A 21,254-nucleotide genomic window follows, 5' to 3' on the forward strand; every position below is an offset into this window, starting at 1 on the left:
GATAGCAATGTGCGTAAATAGTTTTTTCTTTTAAATCACTCTTTGATTACTAGAGTGGAAATATGTCTCAATTGCTACCTCGTTTCCTCTAGCCAGAAGCAAGCAATAGAAAGTCACTGATTTTAGCCTTTACACACACTTGTGATCCTTATATATGTGTGCGTAACTTGCTATAAATACACACAGTCCCTACTGGTCTTAGAGAATACAATATTTTAATAGTTCAGTGTCAATAGACAGTGGTGTGCTGCAAGAGAACACACAATGTGCTGTGAGAAAAAAATGAAATCGTTAAAGGCACCTCTGAGCCCAAAGCACCCTAGCAGCACAGGATGCTACCTGCCGCATCTCTGCATGAGCCACTGCTCTGGGATTGCTTCTTTTGAACCTGGGTGAATACCCAAATCAATGATTCCGGCACAATCACTGAGGGTGGGCTCCTCTGAGGGCATGCAATTGTTAAACTCACGCACCCTAAAAGCAGAGGGGTTTATGAATGGGCATCCCATTCAGAAATAAAACTCACTTTGGCTATCGATTGCTCCAGCGGGTAAGACCTGGACCAATGGATTCAACTTACAAGAAAGGAGATCCCAAGTAAACATTAGGAAGGATTTTCTGCTGGTAATAGCTGTTTAACCGTGGGACAGACTACTTCAGAAGGCGGCGGACTCCCCTGCGCTGGAAATTTTAAAGCAGAGGTGTGTGGCCATCTGTCAAGGTTTCTTTAGCTGTGATTCCTGCATTGCAGGGGGTTAGACTAAATTCATTCAGATATTCGGGAGATTCTGTAATAACCTTGGCAGGCCAATGGTTAATTCGCAGAAGGGTTGTGTAGGCTTTGAGCTCACACAGAGCTCTTCGCCTTTCTGCTTCCACAGGACTTTTGCCTGTGCAATTCAAGAGGGCCGCTTCTTGTTCTGTGGCCAGTTACCCCTCTAGCATCTCCAGTAACTCCTCTCTCGCCACTACCCTTCCAGATGTCTGGTGGGATTTTCTCCCCCTTGGAGAACCTCTGCGACCTGGACAATGCCAACTGCCACCCGCTGGTGTGCTTCCTCTGCCACGAGCAGTACGAACACCCCTGCCTCCTTGACTGCTACCACAACTTCTGCGCCAGCTGCCTGCGGGGCCGCGCCATCGAGAGCCGCCTGACGTGTCCTCTTTGTGGGTAAGGAAGGACCATCTTGCTCCCCTACGATCCAGAGATGTTGGGGCGATGGCCTTTTAACCGATGGGTTATTGTACTTCTGCACTAGCCTGGTGGCCGTTTGGAGCCCTTTGTTTGCTGCAAGAAATGCATGTAGCAATTTGAGAAATGCATTAAATAAGTAAAGGTTGGTGTGCTGTGAGCCCAAAGGTTCTATCCACAGGGGAGGCTGCCCACTGCATCTCTGCATGATTCCTTGCTCTGACCTTGCCTCCTTCCAACCAGTTTCCATCCGGATACTACAGAAATCCATCCAAGCAGCAGGATATGGGCATCTTTGGGAGGGACATGCAAGATGGGCACAGACTGCAGGTTTTGTAAAGCCCCTGGGAACTCTGGAGCACCCCCCCCCATTTGTGTGTCTGCCTCCTCCTCACTCCTGTCATCATCAGCTGCTCTCCTCCTCCTTGCTTGCCAAGGAGAGACCTAGTGAGCAAGCCGGCTGTTGCACCTCTGCTCTGTGTTGTCTGTATTTTAGAAACCTGCTGCTAATTCTCTCGTTTTATGCTGTTGTGAAAATCTGCTTTATTACACATTTCTTATTATTGCAATTGCATTTCTACAATTCCCTGGGTGTTTATGTTGCATAGGTATTATGTTATGTAGTGACATTGGTACTGTCATGCTGAATGCTCACTGGGACTGATAGGGCAGAAAGCAAGGAGTCCAACAGTAGGTGGCGCAATAGCCAAAGACAGGAAGAAGTTGAGCCAGCTCATTGCACCTTTTGTCCCTATCCTCCTCTTTGTTGAGTTCTACAAGGGCGAAACCGCGACACATGCAAACTGCCATTATTATGCTAGAACTTTAGGGTTTTGTAACCCTGGGGCAACAAATCACCTTTTAAAAAAGCATCAAACTTCATTGTGGTTTGGAAAGCAACAGGAGATGCACTGAAAAGTGTGGGATGAACAAATGATCTGGGGGGTGGGGGAATGTACGAATACGCCACAAGCAAATGCATGCCGGACAAATGTTCCCCGTGTCATCTCCCGGCAAATAAATCAGAACGGGTGTTCAATAAATGCCATCTAACCTCCATGCCAACTCTGCACAAGCAAACCAGAACATGGGCTGAATAAACGTATCTTGTGGAGGGGCCCTAGTAAATCTCTCGCTAGTGTGAGCCAGGAATAGAGTTTGGGAATTAGCGGAAGAGGAATGAGGCATCGACTTCCTAAAAAGGGAAGCCGTGACCACGCCAATGCCTGGCCTTTGTCTCCAGTTGTAAGACACCCATATCAGATTTGACCGTAGCTGCCAAAGGAATCCGAGGCTTTGTGATTAACCCGCCAGGGACAGAAACTGGGAAATAGGAGGGGGTTATTAGAGTCCCCTTCAACATTAGGAAGAGCCCCGTTTCCCCACCTTTGGGATGAGCAGTGTCAGTTTGTCTGTTTCCCCCTCCCACTGGAAACCAGGGTGCAAATCTGCACCTCTCTCGCCTCTGAAACATGAAGCCTCCCACCACACAATGAGCTTCAGGTGCGAACAGCTGCTGAGCTGAATGTCTCCCCTTTTAGCTCCAGTGGAATGCAATTCGGCAGCAGGAAGGAGAGAGGGAGAGAGAGAGAGCGCCTTGGCCAAATCAGGCAAAGGCGAGCAACAGGTGGGGGAGAGAAATGCAACCCACCCATCATCTTTTTGTAAAACACTCCGACGGGTTTTTGAAACAATCAAGCCATATATACATGTTATGAAATAAATAAAAATAAAATCTGCTACCTGAAATGTTTTTTTTAATTAGTTAAAGCTTATTCATTTACACACCTGGTTTTCCTGTCCATAAGGAAATTGATCTTGTACCTGTTTTCTGAGATGCAACTTTCATTGTGTTCCATGGGGATTATTTCCACCCACTTAGCTCTGAGGGCTTATCCGAAGGTCCCTTCTTCTCGTGCATTTGTGACGAGTTACTCTCAGGATGCATTTGAAGCAGTCCTACGTGATCAGTACCTGCACCGTCTTTGGGACAGTCACACTGCTTCATTTCCAACCGGTGCATAACCAATAATTTCCTGCTAAAGCCCTATAATGTTAAATACAACAAATATTCTGGGGTTTTGCTTATTTGGGTGGCAGTAATGCGGTAGCACTGGGAAGCATCGCAGAGCAGAATAAATCCACCACAAATGCAGCAATATTCTGTCATTAACTTTTTAGCTGTGATTCCTGCATTGCGGTGAGTTGGTATTCCTTGGAATCCCTTCCAACTATACAGTTCTGTGATTCTGTGGAAAGTGCCCAGTACAATAAAGCACCATATCTCAACATCCTTGCATGAGTCTTCCTATATTACTTTGACATCGTCTTTCCCAGGGCTTCCTCTTTCTCCCTGTGTCTTCCTTCTGCAGCCACCAGTCCATTGTCAAGGGGAATGGCCTCCCTCCAGAAGACCGACTCCTGAAGTTCCTGGTGGACAGCTCTGGGGATTGTGAGGAAGAAGTCCAGTGTGCAAATTGTGACATGCAGAGTACAAAGCAGGTAAGCAGAGGGCAGCAAAGAAGGCTTTTTGAAGTTCAAAACCAGTGTGTGGGATTCAGCCAGAACTAGGAGTGTTCAAATCTGCCCGTTTCATTTGCTTTCCATTTCTAGTTTTGTCCAGTCTTTGTTTAGTCCTCCACATTTCCATATCAGTGTGCAATTTTTTTAAAAAAGGAAAAAATCCTGAAAATTCATCAGTTTTTTAGTGTGCATTTCTTCTAATGCTACACCTGCCTGTAAGCAATTCTGCATACAGTACTATACACATTTTTTGCAAACCCAGTCTCCCAAATATAATGCATTTTTTCCTGTTAACCTCACTTAATATATGCATTTTTAACATACTCCTCAACTGTCCTACTAAGCAGGACATCCCTGGAATTACAGAAGCCATCCTGGCTTCTGACTGGATCCTGGGATGCCCCATTTTGGCTTCCATGAGAGCGTGGCCCCAAAAGACACACACCCTGATTTTCCTCTGTGGCATCTTGGAGGGTATGTTTTAATGCGCACTTTCCCCTAGTCCAGGTATTTCTGTACTCACTTCTTGGCTGGACAACTGCATTGCAAAATTCAGAGAAGTTGGAATTTCAAAGGAGATATCTTGTTTTGGTCCAAAAGTTAGTTAGGCTCAAATGGAATTTCTCCAGCCCTTTCACGAAAAGCAGTCAAAAACTGTCAAACAGCTGTTTTAAAAATTGCTTCTGCATCTAAGACTGTGGGGCTCATCCTGGGGCACCCACTGTTGCCACTGAATAAAATGTACTGCCAGTGTGTGGTGGGGGTCCAGGCATGCCAACCAGAGCTTTGCCCTCTAACCCCCCCCACTCCCTCCAGGACTTGGACGCCATGTATTTTTGCAATACCTGCCACCAGCCTCTCTGCTCCAAGTGCCGCGAGGAGACCCACAAAGCCAGAATGTTCTCCCGCCATGAGATCGTCTCACTGACCAAGCGTATCAAAGACATCCACAAGAAATGCTGTAAGTATCTTTCCCATATGGGCGGCTGTGCCTTCCTTAACTCTCTGTAAACCAAACCTTAGGAGAAACGATTGAGGAAGTTGGGTTTGCTTAGCCAAGAGAAGAGAAGACTGAGAGGGGATAGGGTAGTTTTCCCCCCCTCCAAATATCTAAGGTCCATTACATGATGGAAGATGGAGCAAGCTTGTTTTCTGCTGCTGCTTCAGAGGGGAAGGACCTGAACAAATTGATTCAAATTACAGGGAAGGCGATTCTGAATAAACATTAAGAACTTTTCTATAGAGCTGTTTGATAGTAGAATGGGCTCCCTCAGGAGGTGGAGGACTCTTCTTCATTGGAGGTTTTTTTCTTTTTTGTCTAATTTCTTTTCTTTTTTTTATTTCAAGCTTAAAAGTGACACCTGTGTCTCTTACAGCACTTCACGAGGAACTCTACATCATGTTCTCAACAGAGAAAAAGTCCATGCTCTGCATCAACTGCTTTCGGGACATGCCCGTGTGAGTTGCTGTTATTTCATATCTACATCACGAGCTATCAATGGGCATGGAAGAGAGGTCCCTGCTCTGAGGTGGAGCTTAGCATCTAGAGGGGTTCTCCAGATATTTTGAACTGCAATTCCCATCAGGCTAAGCCAGGCTGCCAAAGTTTGGTCTAAAGACCGATAGCAGGGAGAGAACAGAGAAAGGACAAAACAGTAAATGACAAAATATGCTCTTATGCAGATTTAAATTTCAGTGCATCTGGGGAGAAGTTGAAGACTTCATAGACCGGGGCTGGGGGGGGGGGTTGAAGAAGAGAAAAGAGGGAAATGGCACCACATCCAGGATCTAGGAGGGCATTCCAGGCATCAGAGGATGCAAAACAGTGCAATAGCTTGAGAGCATGGGAAATCCAGGAAATACATTCGTTTTACGAAAAATTCGTCTAGCGAATCACGGTTTCCCATAGGAATGCATTGAAATTCAATTAATGCGTTCCTATGGGCAAAAAAAATTCAAAAGAAATTCAATGCATTCCTATGGAATTCGCTAGACGAATTTTTCGTTATAAGAAAAGACCCGTGGAACGAATTAAATTCGTCTAGCAAGGCACCACTACCTTCTTAAGGCTGCCTCCAGACTTTTGTTGCTACTTTCTGGGGTGTATGGTTCATTCACATACTGTACTTGCAAATTCTGGCTGCTCAGGTACAGTTGATTAGGAGCACTTGTGTAAGCAACCCACTTCCCCAAGAGACTGTGATTTTTTTCCAGTAAGCAATAGGAAAATGGGAAGGGTGGGATAAGAACTTCCTTTGATACAAGATCATGGAACCTCCCTGCAAACATATCAGGATGAATGCACAATTAACAGGTCATCTGCAACCACGCTTAATGTTGTTGGGTTGGGCAAAGTAAAAAAAAGGGGGGGGGAGTATTTCAGAAAAAAACCAACTCAGATAATGGAATTGATAAATGAATATTATGAATTTTTTTATAAAAAAAATCCAAAGATGGGAGCTTAAGAGTTGCCCACTGCACCCTGATGGGTTTGACACACACATCTGCAAAGGATGCATTGCAAAGGATGACACACACATCTGCAAAGGATGCACATTTATATAACGTGCATAATGAGCCAGTGGAACTCCTTGCCACAGGATACCCTCTTTTTCAAAGAAAGAAAGCGGTCATGTTGTGGATGACAAAGACTTAATATTCCTTGATATCAGAAAAATTCCTCCAGTAGCACCTTAAAGACCAACTAAGTTTTTATTTTGGTATGAGCTTTCGTGTGCATGCACACTTCTTCAGAAGCTTCCTTATATAGCAAGTCAGAATTTTGGTCCATTTAGCTCAGTGTTGTCGACTGGTTGACTGGTAGCAGGTGTCCAAGAATACAGACTGGGGATATATCCAGACCTGCCTGGAGCTGGGGATTGAACCCGGGGCTTTCTGCATGCAAAATAAGATACTGTACTCCACGGCTGACCAATAGCGCTTCCACTCTGATACCTCCTCCTCTGGTCTTTCCTCCTCCAGGGAGAGTCGAGCGCACTGCATTGATATTGAGACTGCGTATATGCAGGGCTGTGAGAAGCTAGACCAGGCTGTGATGGTGGGTATAAAAATTCAGGAGGTTTCACTGGGGGGGCAGGGCTGTGGCCGGGAGACGCTTTATCTTGACACAACCTAGGCAGAAACATCTGGTCAAAGCTATTCCTAGATCATGTTGGAGCAGGCCCAACCTCCCTGATTTTTGAGCCAATTGGCGATGACAACCTTCACCTGATGATTTAGATTACAACTCCCATCAACCCCACTGTGCTGGCTGGGACTGATGGGAATCGTGGTCCATCGCTTCTGGAAGGCACTACATTGGGCTGTGGCTTTGGGAACGGATACAGTTGTGTGAATGGTTTTCCTGGCCAGGACACTTAAGGCATCTGTTTTGTGAATGGGCTCCAGGATGAGATTTGGGTGAAGGAGCTCTGAATAACAGAATGTACATCTAGGAACCTTTGATATAAATTGTTTGGGGGGGGAAAGGGGGGTAGAATCAGCCTTTGCCAAACCGATGCCCCCAGATGTTTTGGACTACAACTCCCACCCTCTGTGCTAGCTTGGGTCAACGGCGGCTGGTACGACCCAAACCAATGGATTCAATTGACAAGACATTCTGACAGGAAGAGCCATTTGACCATCAGAAGGTGGTGGACTCTCCTTCATTAGAGATATTTAAGCAGAGGTTGAGCGGCTATTGTCAGGGATTCTTGAGCTGTGATTCCTGCATTGTAGGGGGTTGGACTAGATGATCCTTGAAGTCTTTTCCGATGCTGAAATTCTATGATTCTTACCCTTTCCATGGGGTCTGCTCTCTCCTGTTTATAACGCCTGCGGTTTTCAACACTCGCCTTTTCTGTCCTGCGACTCAGGCTGTGAAAGAGCTCCAGACATCCACCAGGGAGGCAATAGTGCTCCTCAAAGCCATGATCGAGGAGGTCCGCAACAGTGCGGACGAGGAGGAGACCTCTATCAACTCGCTCTTCAGCAGCATGCAGGTGAATTGCGGCAGGGAAGGGTCGCTTGCAGCCTTGGTGCTTGAGTCTGCCTGCAGGGGGCGCTCTCTGAGGCAGCAACCTATCCCCTGGAAGCCCAGTTGTGGTGGGGTGGGGGGAGGCTGCCTAGGAGGAACAGTCCATCTCTCTCTCTCTCTCTCTCTCTCTCTCTCTCTCTCTCTCTCTCTCTCTCTCTCTTCCGCAGGAGAAATTGGCAGAGCGGAAGAAGATGCTTCTGAAAGTCGTTCAGAGGTAAAAGTGTCCCCGTGCTCCTTGCTACACGTCCTGTCTGATTTTTCCCCCCGTTGGCAAAAAATATGCAGGCGTGTCTCGGGGCTTATCCAAACAAAACTTTAGTGTAATGACAACCCACAAAGACCTTGCTCATGTGTTGTGAAGGATTTCTTCAGGACAGATAAAAAGAAAGGACTTCTTCATGCAGCACATAGCTAAACTTTGGAACTCCCTCCCACAGGAGGTTGACCTATATGAGAACAGGATGCTAGACTTGACTGTGGTCTAAACCACAGAACCCTGTGGCTTGCTGATCAGAAGGTCGGCGGTTCAAATCCCTACGACGGGGTGAGCTCCTGTTGTTTGGTCCCTGCTCCTGCCCACCTAGCAGTCCGAAAGCACATCAAAGTGCAAGTAGATAAATAGGTACCACTACAGCAGGAAGGTAAACGGCATTTCTGTGCGCTGCTCTGGTTCGCCAGAAGCGGCTTGGTCATGCTGGCCACATGACCCGGAAGCTGTCTGCGGACAAACGCCGGCTCCCTCAGCCTATAGAGCGAGATGAGCACTGCAACCCCAGAGCTGTCCACGACTGGTACCTTTACCTTTTGTCACAGCAGAACCTCCATGCCCAGGGACAGTCTACCTCTGAATACCAGATAATAAGGAGCAACAACTGGAGTTCTCTGGTCCTGCTTGCAGGCTTCCAATAATTGGCCACTGCGAGAAGAGGATGCTGGATTAGATGGGCCATTGGCCTGATCCAGCAAGCTTACCTTACGTTCTTCTGAAGAGATTTCCTGGAAAGTGCTGCCACCCCCCTAGTCTCTAACCTTGTTTTTATGGGCAAGTATTAAGAGGAATTGAAGTTTCTCTGCCTGCCTCAGGTGCATTTTAAATATCATCGGCTAGCACATTTCAGGTTCATTCCCACCTCTCTAACTGTGGAACACTCTCATTTTGTGCATAAGCAGCCTTATAATAGGATTATTATTATTATTATTATTATTATTATTATTATTATTATTATTATTATTATTTTGTCATTTCCAGCCAGTATGAAGAAAAGGAAAAAGCCTTCAAGGAGCAGCTGGCACACCTGGCATCTTTGCTGCCCACCCTACAGGTAAATCACCTGAGTCGGGAGGGTGGCCATTCCTCCCCCCCCCCCTCAAAAAATAAGGAAGGCTCTCTGCACCTTAACAGTAATGTGGCAGGCAAGAATACAACAGGCACAGTCACCATATCTCAGCCCTGCTTACCTCACAGGGTGCTTGTGAGGATGAAACGGTGGGGGCTTCCTTGAGCTCGAGGTGGGGAGGGTGCAAATTTAAGTAAACAAAGAAAAATACACCCAATCTGAATGGCAGAGGAGAAGACGAGAATCCCACTTTCTATATTTGCATTGCATTGTTTAAATTTAGAGTGCACCCTAAGCTTCAAGGTCAGGTAAGGTACCTTCAACCTCGTTTCCTAAAATTATGTAAGTCAAGTTTTGCCAGAGTTTGGGGGTACTTAGAAGTCTCACGAGATAAAACGTAGAATTGTGGTCTTTGTTGGACTGACTCCGAAATTGAGTGAGGTTTAGGTCTTTATGGAGGACGAGCAGTCTAAGGTGAGAGAGCCCTGTCTCCCCACCCCAGAGGGGAGGAGGCATATATAGCCTATTCAGTGGTGAGAGAAATGCCCTTGGCACATGCTCAGAGGCCCCCTCAGTGCCTCTGCTCCAAGTACTCATAGTCTGCTCAGATGTCATGTTTCTTTTCCTCTCCTCTTCAGGTCCACCTGGTGACGTGCTCTGCATTCCTCAGCTCTGCAAACAAGGCTGAATTCCTTGATTTGGGCTATGTAAGTCAGCACCCCAAATTCAAATACCACACCCTTATCACAGCTGCTTCTGTGGGTACTCAGATGAGGCGCAAAGCCCTTCTTGTGAGTTTCCAGGGCAAGAAAAGCACTCTGCAGCTGCTCAGAAGCACCTGATGGTTATGAATCTTTGTACTTCCATCAAGAAAAAGAGGATAGGGCCCTGCCCCAAGGAGTTTACAAACTAAACTTTGACACTGGGAAGACAAGGAAGGAAATGGCAGCTTGGGGATCAGGGGAGAAAGTAGCTGTCAAGTTTTCCCTTTTCTCGCGAGGAAGCCTGTTCAGCATAAGGGAATTTCCCTTTTTAAAAAAGGGAGAATGTGACAGCTATGGGGGAGAATAAGGTGCATTTAATTCAGCTATGTAGACATAGCAACAGCAGAGTTTGGGGGCTCAGGGGTTATGCCAAGGACTCTGGTGATTTGAGAGGGGTTACAAAGAACGAAATAATTAAGGAGATCATAGAATTGCAGAGTTGGAAGGGGTCCCAAGTGTCATCTAGTCCAACCTCCTTCAATGCAAGAATCACAGTGAAAGAATCCCTGACAGATGGCCAGGTGGTTCTTGTTCTTGACCAGGAACAGCCACAGGGTGAGGGCTGCTTTGTCAACGAAGGGCAGCATTTCATAGAACTGACCAAATAATCCACAATTCTGGTTTCAGCAACTGATGGAGAGGCTGCAAAAAATCGTCAAGCTGCCCCATCGACTGAGGCCCTCCCAGACGAGCAAGGTAGAAGTTTCTGCTCTTCCTTGCTGAGCCAACCTAGCAACTCCAGGCACCCAGAGACCATTTGAGCAAATGTTCACCCACCTTTCCCTCTGGGGTCATGCCTGTTTCATCTATCAGTTCTTCATGAGAAGATCATCCGGCAAGCCAGATATCGCCTGCACCATGAGGTCTAGCAACATGCCTGTAAAGCCAAATTTGGGTGTTTAACTCCAGGTTCTGTACCTGAGGCGTCCCAGAGTTTTGCGGGAGATAAAGATGAGGCTGCCTACACACCATAGGTGTGTCTTCACAGACAAGACCCTCTCCTGGATTGCACCCCCTTTCCACAAGCCTCTGAGGGCAAAATAACTATCAAAAGGGCCCCTCTGCCAAATGCAGACTATAGAAGGATTGCAAGGAAGGATATTTGAGATCAGAGATATTTCTGAGTCATTTAGCTTTAAATACCAACGTGAGCACCTTGAATTGGGCCTGGCAACCAACCACCAAGCAGTGCAGTTGTTTTTTAAACGGGGGTTATATTGAGATCCAAACAGAACCTCGGCCAGTAATACGACCACTGTCATTTTGGACCACTTGAAGTTTCCGAGTCGCCTTCAAGGGCAGCCCCAAGTAGAGTCTATTGCAGTAATCCAATCTGGAAGTTGCCAGAGCATGGACTATGGTGGCCTCGTGTTTACCATGAGACGTAGTCCTGTCCAGAGAGTCCTCGTATATCCCTACGTGCAGGAGAAGGGCTTGCAACTCTGGGTGCTTTCAGAGTGACAACTTGTCTTAATTGGTTTCCCTTCCAGATCAACACGGAATACAGAGCTGAGTTTGCCCACTGCCTGGAGCCCTTGCTGCTTCTAGCGCCCCGTCGCTCCGTAGTGGTGAATGGAGCGGGCATCGGACCTGGGATGAGCAACAGTAACATGTAAGCTGCTCCCGAGTCCTGCTTCATCTGTGGCAACCTTCCCCCAGATGTTTTGGACTACGAGTCCCATCATCCACTGCCAACAAACACAGGCAATGGCTGATGGGAGTTGTAGTCCAAAACTCCTGGAGGACACCACGTTGGGGAAGGGGGGGGATCTGTGAGGAGGGAAACGCAGTAAAGTATTTTTAAACAAAGGTGGGTTGGTTGGAGACATTTTGAAGCCCAAACTTCTCTTGCCTGCCTTTGAGCTGGGCACCAGATGCCCTTGGAGACAAAAACAGCTGTCCTGATTAGCGAGCAGACCAGATGGGCTGGCAGTGCCAGTTCCAGGAAGCCAAGCTGGCTGGTTGGGGGGGGGGTGTTGTTGCGTCAGAGAATCCCAGTGCAGCTGGCACCCGATCGAACATAGGAAAACGAAGAACACCGTTTCTGTTTCTTTGAGATGTGGAGCAAGGAAGCTAGCCTGAGCAATTGTAGCAAAGAGGCTCCAGGGATGGGGCAAAAATTTGATTCTGTTTGCATTTAGATGCGAATTTACCTACTGACTTTTCGCTTTGTGAAATGATATATGAAAGAGGCCAACCTTCAAAATTTGCCCTCCTTTGAATTTTGCCATTCTCCAGCAGGCATTAAAAGTATGCATTAAAATGCACATATTTGTAAAAATAACATGCGAAAATGCATTATATTAGGGGAAACTGCTCTGCAAACATTGCAGAGAAGCATGCGCATATAAGGAGAAATTTGCACCAAAGTGCTGTTGATTTTTTTTTGAGGACTTTTTTTTTTTTAAGTAAACTGATGTGGAAATGTAGAAAACCAAAAGATTGGAAAGATGAAAAACTAAGAGAAACTGAAACGGATGTATTTGCCCATCTAGTGAATACTTGCTTGAAAATAATCCTTTCTGTTCTGGCAAATGATTTCCTTTGCTTGCCTTACACACACATTGCATCTCCAAATGTTGCTGAATGTTGGAGTAGCTTTTCTGCAACCAGCTGCACCGAAAAATCAAACATTTTGGTAAGAATATTCTTAGGCGGAGGGTGGGTGGGGATAAGCTAATACATTTATTGTGGCTTTCACTGAAGAGAGTCCATAAGCATGTTAGCTTCACTGCAGCCTTGTTTCTGCTGCAAGAGACTTAAACAGTTACACCTGTGTCAGCTTAAGAAAAGAAAGAAAACTTTTTGGTCAGTTAACATAAGTGAAGACAAATAAGTGGCCTCCATCCTGGCGTGTTCATGCATCTGGAGTCCTGATCCTTGCTGTGCAAACAAGTATTTGAGGGCTGCTTGTTGGGACCCAGGTAGCGCTGTGGTTAAACCACTGAGCCTAGGGCTTGCTGATCAGAAGGTCGGTGGTTCGAATCCCTGTGACGGGGTGAGCTCCCGTTGCTTGGTCCCAGCTCCTGCCAACCTAGCAGTTTGAAAGCACGTCAAAATGCTAGTAGATAAATAGGAACCGCTACAGCGGGAAGGTAAACGGCGTTTCCATGTGCTGCTCTGGTTCGCCAGAAGCAGCTTTGTCATGCTGGCCACATGACCTGGAAGCTATATGCCGGCTCCCTCGGCCAATAATGTGAGATGAGCGTGCAAACCCAGAGTCGGTCACGACTGGACATAATGGTCAGGGGTCTCTTTACCTTTACCTAGTTGAGAAGGGGGAAAATGGGAGACTGGTGTGACAGCCACAGCCATTTGTTTGCACCATACCGCAGCCTCCATGCAGGAACAGTCTACCTGAGTGATAAGAACTTTGGAAACCCAGCTGGAGGCAGTGATGGCCACCAACTTGTGTACCTTTACAAGAGGATTTGGCAAAATGGCCAGGTTGGCTCTGCCCTGAACAAAAGTAGCAGGAAGCCCCAGGAGGGGAGAGCACTGCTCTTGTGTTCGGATCCTGCTTGCTGGTTTCCCATAGGCATCTGATTGGCCACTGTGAGAACAGGATGCTGGACTAGATGGGCCATGGGCCTCATCCAGCAGGGCTTTTTTTTAAGTTCTTATCTGCAACATACCCAACCACTGATTCCAGAATGGGGTAAGTGGGGTCAGCTGAGGAGCCTCCCCCAGGTATCAAAACATCCTATTACAACTACAGTACTTGGGTGTGGAATGGCCAAGACCCCCAGAAAATAGCAACACCCCGATGCGTCTTGCTTTTGGTGCTCAGCTAGCGCGCCTGTTGCCGTAGTCTGCCTGATCACCTTCATGCCCTGACCTACTTGAGAAGCAGATGGCAAACCCAGTGGATCCTTGCGCACACACCCCAGCCTGCCTGGCTAGCAGTTTGCCTGTCCCTATTTTTATCAGAATTTCAAAGAACTCTGCAAAGCACATTTCCCTGGCACTGGATATATTTAGGACCATTGACATCACAGGCCCCTCTGTTCTGGTGCAGCTGATTGCTGTGCAGGCAGGGACGGCCCTCTCCCAAAGCACTGGGGGCAAAGTGATGGGTTGGGCCGGGGGTCTTCAGGATCCCCTTTCCCTCCAAAGGGAAACTGAGGCTGAGAGCATTGGACTGGGAGTGCCAAGTGCCCGGCTGAGGCAAAAGGCCGAGCGGAATCTGCAGGGAGTCCCCATCTGCCGGTCTGGATGAACCTTCTGATCTGTAAGTGGTGATCTGAGCATCTGTCTTGGCTGTAGGATGAGTCAGTGGGAAGGACTCTCAGGCTGCAGCCGGGCTCTTTTTAATTTGGTCGTGGGTGGAGGGTCTGTTACATCACAATTAATTGGCAGATAATCCTTTACTGGTGTAGATGGACCAGTCTTTGACTTGTGATGCTTCCAGGTGTGTGTGTGTGTGTGTGTGTGTGTGTGTGTGTGTGTGTGTGTCAAGTATGTGTGTGATGATTAATTTCATTTATAGATTGCTCTGTGTGTAGCGTATCAAAGCCGATAAAAACATACACGAAATACACTGCATATTTAAAAACAGCTTTAAAATCACTGCATGTCTTAAGGAAAAAAAGGTCAGCACAGTAACATATATAGAAACAATTTCAAATCCAATACTGCGATATTGCAAAGGGGCTGCTGAGATACCACAAAGGGTGTTGCTTCTATTATGGGATGCATGCACACTTTCCCAAGTGTCAAAACACTGTTGGCATCAAAAAACCAGTTTGACTCTACCCATTTAACCCAGATTTACATTTTCTTGGAAAAATTACTGTTTGCCAGTGACCCGCTTGTGGTATCTGCCTGGCTGGTTTGCTATATGAAACCCCGGCCTGGAACCAGCCTTGCTCATCGGCAAGAGCTTCCTTTTGTTTTTAACTCCCATCAGATTTTCCTTGGAAAAAAATAACTCTGGATTAACTGGTGGTGGTGGTGGGATTTGGGCTGGGATTTTGACGATGACGTCGTGTGGCTACTGCCCAAAACTGACATGTGTGCACACCATCCATCCCACAAGAGGCGACATAATCAAAGCTTATAAAATAATGCGTGGCCTGGAGGAAGTGAATGGAGGAAAGTTTCCCTCCCTCTCTTATAACCCTAGGAACTTGTGGACACCCCAATTAAGCTGAATGTTCTGAATGTTAGAAGATGCAGGACAGATAAAAGAAAGTCCTAATTCACAGCGCAGAGCTGTGATGGCCACCAACTTGGATGGCTGTAAGAGAGGATTAGACAAATTCATGGAGCAGAGAGGGCTACCGATAGCTACTAGCCATGATGGCTATGCTCTGCCTCCATGGTCAGAGGCAGCGATGCTTCTGAATACCTGTTGCTGGAAGCCACAAGATCTGAAAGTGCTCTTGTGCTTGGGTCCTGCTTGCTGGTTTCTTACAAGCATCTGGTTGGCCGCTATGAGAACAGGATGCTGGACCAGATGGGCCATCGGCCTGGTCCAAAAGGGCTCTTCTTATGGCCTTACAACACACACCTGCTGCAGAAGCAGCCTTGGCACATCTCCAAACACACTTTGTTCCCCCTTAAGCAACACACCTGATCATGGATGCGGAGTTCCAAAGCCGACCTTCTGGAGCCTCTTGCTTAGGGACTCCTCCTCTCTTCATCTGGCTCCCTCTTCTTCCTCCAGGATGTCCGGAGGTCCCTGCTCCAAGACCCTCCTTGTGTCTGGCTGCCCCTCTACCTGTGAAAAGATGTCCCTGGCAGGCTCCCTGGTCCGGAAGCCCACCATGCACCGGTACATAAGCACCAAGGTGCTCCTGGCTGAAGGCGGAGAGACACCCTTCACCGAGCATTGCCGCAACTACGAGAACATGTATCGGGTAAGGATGGCAGGGCAAGGGAGAGGCTGCTCTCGCTCTGTCCCTGGTGGTGGTCCTGGGCATCCATGGGAGCAAGCAGGCACCGCTACTGCGGATGCTGCTCAGCCTTGCAACAGAGCAGGCCAAGATGAACCGGCAGACCCAGCCAATGAATGCAAAATAAGAAGACAGGAGCATTATAGCCTGACCACTGTAGTCATGCTTTGGTGACCTTGAGGCGGGATTACTGCAATGTGCTCTATGTGGGGCTGCCTTTGGGTCTGGTTAAGGAAGCTCCCAGCTGCTGCAGATACAGGGATACAGGAGAGGATATATTCTTTGATTTTATCCTTTCCAACTTGTGCTAACAAGTTCTACAATTTAGCAGAGTAACATTCCCCTTTTTAAACTTGCACAGCGATTGCAGTTGCTGAGGCTCGCTAAAGCCTCTAAAATACATTTTCCTTTTGGTAATTCCCCATTTAGTCCCTCATAAAAAGATAGACATGATACAGTCTTCTATAAAAGTATAAAAAGAGTTTACTCATTCACATTCTGTTCACAAATGGATCCCAGAAGTTACAAAAGTAATATACAACTGGAAACTATCCCGTAAGGAGACAGCCCCTTTGTCCTTTCTTGGCTGGAAGCAGATGTTGCTTCTTCGATGAATGTGGTCAGAGAGATAGATGGCTGACCGGTCCTGCTCTTTTGATACCTGGGCAGGTGAGGTCACGCCCAACTCTAGGAAGTCTATCCCAGCCTAGGAGAAACAGGAAGTTCTGACTGGCTGGTCCAGACATCCCCTTTTATGTCCACTCCAGGGATGTTGTACTTGACTGCTCTTCTGTTTCACATGCCACAGCTTCTGGCTGAGAACATAGGGCACCAGCCTTGCCTGCCCATCTACTACTGAGCCAGGTTCAAAGTCCTTGTGTTAATTAACAAAGCCCTGAACAACTTAGGTCCAGGGTGCTTCAGGAAATGCCTGAACCCTTATATCCCCAGCTTAATCATGGAGATCATCTGCAAGAGTATTGTTGGTTATTCCTCAAGTTGGCGAGGCTCCTTTGACCATAACAAGGAACTGAGCCTTTAGAGCCATCAACCCCATCCTGTGGAACATTTTGCCACTAGATTCAGAAGCCAACCTTCTGTGCCAACTTTTAAATGCCTGTGGGAAATGTTTCTGTTCTGCCAAGCCTATGCAGGCACTTAAGAATGCATTCTTCCGCAATTATTAATTAAATCTGTATACTGCTCTTCACTGGTATTAATGAAAATGAACATTAAAGCATTAAAAAGCTAAGAACAAATATCAATTGCTGGTTTGTATTTAGCTTTCTATGCTTTTAATGTTTGCTTTCAGATTCAGTATTGCTGCAAACAACTCATATATGTTTTTCTGATATAAAAAAAGGTAAAGGTAAAGGATCCCTGACAGTTAAGTCCAGTCGCGAACAACTCTGGCGTTGCAGGGCTCATCTTCCTTTACTGTCCGAGGGAGCCGACGTTTGTCTGCAGACGGTTTTTCCGGGTCATGTGGCCAGCATGACTAAGCCACGTCTGGTGAAACCAGAGCAGTGCACGGAAACGCCGTTTACCTCCCCGCTGTAGCGGTACCTATTTATCTACTTGCACTTTGACGTGCTTTCAAACTGCTAGGGACCGAACAACGGGAGCTCACCCTGTCGTGGGGATTCGAACCGCTGACCTTCTGATTGGCAAGCCCAAGAGGCTCAGTGGTTTAGACCACACAGCGCCACCTGCATCCCTTTTCTGATATAGTGGTATAGAAATATTTTTTACAAATAAAAATAATAATAATAAATAGTAAGTCATCAATCCCCCGTAGTTCGGCAAAAAGGAAGTTTTCAGCATTCAATTGCTGATCCTTCCGCCTCGTCAACTGGAGCCTTTCAAACTCGCTTCCTTTTCCCCCCGTGTTGCTGCAGGCCCTTCAAATAGAGATTCAGAACTTGAAGGATCAGGTGCAGGAGCTGCACCGCGACCTCACCAAGCACCATTCCCTCATCAAGACGGAGATAATGAGTGAGATCCTGCAGAAGTCGCTGCAGGTGGACGTGCAGATTGCATCAGAGTATTCCTCTGTGGAGATGATGCGGAGCGTGTTTGAAGAGGTACACTGACTTTTTCGGGCTGCAGAGTCCTGCAGCAACTAGGCAATCACAGTACACACACATGCACAAAATCCCCCGGCTTGAGGAGCATGTGCTGATAACTCCGACTTTGTGTTTTGCAGACCTGGGAAGAAACCTATCAGCGAGTGGCAAACGAGCAAGAGATTTATGAAGGTGAGCACAATATGAACTTCTTTGAAGCCACCCAACCCACCCCCATCAGTGGTAGCTGGTAAACTTTTTGACTTGGTAGGGCTGCAGTATTTAACCCTGCTGTTTCAGCACAGCAGGACTTGTACATAGGAAGGTGTGCCATTGTACACATGCAGAGTGGTCCTCTCTGAAATACAAACCATTGATTATTCTCTGTACATCTATGAACAGGAAAATCACTTCCATGTAAGAAGGCCAAGTACGCTTTTCAGAAAAGATTGGCTCCATGCCTCTTATTTGGAAATGTAGCCATGTCGCATAAGGTTTTGAATTTGTGTATTGAGAACCACTAGCTTAACTTGAGTCAATGGTGTGATGCAGCTGCAAAAAAAAAAAAGCGCTAATGCAATTCTAGGCCGCATTGACAGTAGTGTCTAGATCAGGCATCCCCAAACTGCGGCCCTCCAGATGTTTTGGCCTACAACTCCCATGATCCCTAGCTAACAGGACCAGTGGTCGGGGAAGATGGGAATTGTAGTCCAAAACACCTGGAGGGCTGAAGTTTGGGGGTGCCTGGTCTAGATAAAGGGAAGTCATAGTACTGCTCTATTCTGCCTTGGTCAACCCACACTTGGAATACTGTGTCCAATTCTGGGCCTCACAATTTAAGAAGCATATTGACAAACTGCAAGGTGGGCAAAGGAGGGCAACCAAGACGATTAAGTCTGGAAACCAAACCTTGTGAGGAACAGCTGACAAAGTTGGGTATGTTTAGCCAGGAGAGCGAGAGGAGATGTGATAGCCATCTTCAAGTAGCTGAAGGGTTGTCACATGGAAGATGGAGCCAGCTTGTTTTCTGCTGCCCCAGAGGACAGGACCCAAACCAATGGAGTCCAGTGAAAAGAAAGGAGATGCCAATAGACATCAGGAAGGGCTTACTGACAGTAAGAGCCATTTGACAATGGAACGGACTCCCCCAGAAGGTGGTGGACTCTCCTTCATTGGAGGTTGGATGGCCACTTGTCAGGGATTCTTTAGCTGAGATTCCTGCACTGCAGGGGGCTGAGCTACATCACCCTTGGGAGTTCCTTCCAACTCTACAATTCTGTGCACCTATGCTTATTGTGTGAAAGGGCCAATCCTTTGGTCTTGACTGACTTAACGCCAGACTTCCTTCTCGTGCAGCACAGCTCCATGATCTGCTGCAGCTCAAGCAGGAAAACAGCTACCTGACAACCATCACCAAGCAGATCGCCCCTTATGTCCGCTCCATCGCCAAAGTAAAGGAGCGGCTGGAGCCCAGGTGAGGAAGCCGGGAGCCCGGTCCACTGCTCTGCTCCCAGATCCTGCACAAGTTTGCCTTCAAAAACCTCCACTGCCTTATCTCCAGAGGGGAGGATCAGAACCAGTAGATTCAAGTGACAAGGAGATTCTGACTAAACATTAGGAAGCCATTCAGCAGTGACAGAGACAACCTTGGCAGGTGGTGGAATCTCCTTCATTGGAAGTTTTAAAAGCAGAGGTTGGCTGGCCATCTGCCCAGGGTGCTTGAGCTGTGATACCTGCATTGCGGGTGGTTGGAATAGATGACTTGGCCCCTGCATTGTAAATCCCCATTGTGCTTCATAAAACACCCATAGCTGAAAGAATATGTAGTCTGGCAGAGGGATGATCAAGCATTGTGACTCTGTGAGGGAGGAGAGACCCTCTGTCCTCCAGAAATCTCTTTTGCTCCAACCCCGCATCAAGGTGTATGGCTTTAATCAGTAGGTATTTGTGGTACATCTCTTGAGTCAGCTTCCCCCATGCCAAAGCCCCCCAACTCAGCCCAAATATCCCTTCAGGTTACAGGACACAAAGGAGGAGAGGAATGGCCAGCCAGAGAGCTTGCTGAAAATATACGATGAGAGCCCAGAGGCTGCTGACGTCCAGCACAGGTATCTGCTCCATTTCAGGTAGCATAGAATTTTGGTTCTATGTTGATGCCACAATACCGTAGGAGCAAAAAGGTGAATCTGTTGTTTTCCAAGTGGCCACTCCTCAGGGGATGCAGATTAACTAAGTGACGTGGTCAGTCAGCCATCAGTGTTTGCTTGGGAGGGAAAATACTTGATCTAAGAGGCTGGTTTAAAAGGGAAGCACTAGCAGTTTCATGCTTCAGTGTCAAAGAGACAAATTCATGGAGGAGAGGGCTATCAAGGGTTACTAGTCATGATGGTCATGCTCTGCCTCCACAGCTGGAGGCAGCAATGCTTCTGAATACCAGTTGCCAGAAGCCACAGGAGGGGAGAGGGCTCTTAGACTCGGATCCTGCTTGCAGGATTCCTACTAGGGCACCTGGTTGGCGACTGAGAACAGAATGTTGGACTAGATGGGCCATTGGTCTCAAACCTAGCCCTCCAGATGTTTTTGGCCTACAACTCCCATGATCCCTAGCTAGCAGGACCAGTGGTCAGGGATGATGGGAATTGTAGTCTCAAAACACCTGGAGTTTGAGGAAGCCTGGTCTAGACTCTAGCAAACTCTTCTAAAGTTCTTAAGAGCCTTGCAGGGCAGACTAAAGGCTGCCTTGTCCAGAATCTTATGCCCAGTAACATCCATCCAGATGCTTCTGCAAATTCTACAAGCTGGTTCCCCAAAACTGGTAGACTGTGCAAGAACAAAGAGGTTCCATTAAGCTGTCAGAGCTACTAGGCCTTCAATAGGCCCATCCTCCAGCAGTTTACTTGGTTAAAAACAGCTTGGCATTTATTTAGTGATAGAAAAGCCAGGGCTTGTTATGATTTCCGAGAGCATTCCTTCCACCCACTGTTCTTTTTCTCTTCTATCTGAGGCCTGATTTGTGCAGCGGCCTTGAGGAACGAGGAGCCTCGGAGCCCAAAGCAGAAAGCCAGATTCTCAGCCCAGCCGCAGAGGACCCCCTGCTGAAAACAAAAGAATATTACAGGAGCAAGCAGAAAGGCCGACCCGAGAGTCCCCCGCCGCCACTGGGACCTCGCAAGACAACCAAGGAGGCAGATCAGGAAACAGAGCTTCTCCTGTGCTGAACCTGCACTCGCAGTCTTTCTGAACAAAAATGTTCATGTACGGCATAGCAGCCGCTTTTCAGTGTGGTGTGTGCTCAGAAAACCATATATATTCTGCGCTAAGATAATCCCGATTCTGCAATGCCTAAACCATGCAAAACTGCAGGATTTATTTTGTGTTATTCTGCAGGGCTTCTTTCTTGTTGGCATTTCCAGAGCTCAGCAAGGTGTGGGCTTGTTAA

General features: G+C 47.3%; 1 protein-coding gene across 1 annotated transcript; it reads left to right on the forward strand.

Annotated features, from left to right (window-relative positions):
• Positions 1–980: 980 nt before the first annotated feature.
• On the forward strand, positions 981–20,128 carry RNF207 (ring finger protein 207). Its single transcript, XM_035119779.2, has 16 exons — positions 981–1,171; positions 3,565–3,694; positions 4,532–4,676; positions 5,092–5,173; positions 6,698–6,773; positions 7,591–7,716; positions 7,919–7,965; positions 9,001–9,073; positions 9,727–9,795; positions 10,480–10,548; positions 11,343–11,464; positions 15,521–15,713; positions 17,648–17,833; positions 17,956–18,007; positions 19,172–19,289; positions 19,831–20,128. Exons 1-16 carry the CDS (start codon positions 981–983, stop codon positions 19,943–19,945), a joined length of 1,794 nt encoding a protein of 597 aa, XP_034975670.2. The 3' UTR covers positions 19,946–20,128.
• The last annotated feature ends 1,126 nt before the right edge of the window (positions 20,129–21,254 follow it).

Source organism: Zootoca vivipara, chromosome 6 (genome assembly GCF_963506605.1).
Source record: "Zootoca vivipara chromosome 6, rZooViv1.1, whole genome shotgun sequence".
Lineage (NCBI taxonomy): Eukaryota > Metazoa > Chordata > Lepidosauria > Squamata > Lacertidae > Zootoca > Zootoca vivipara.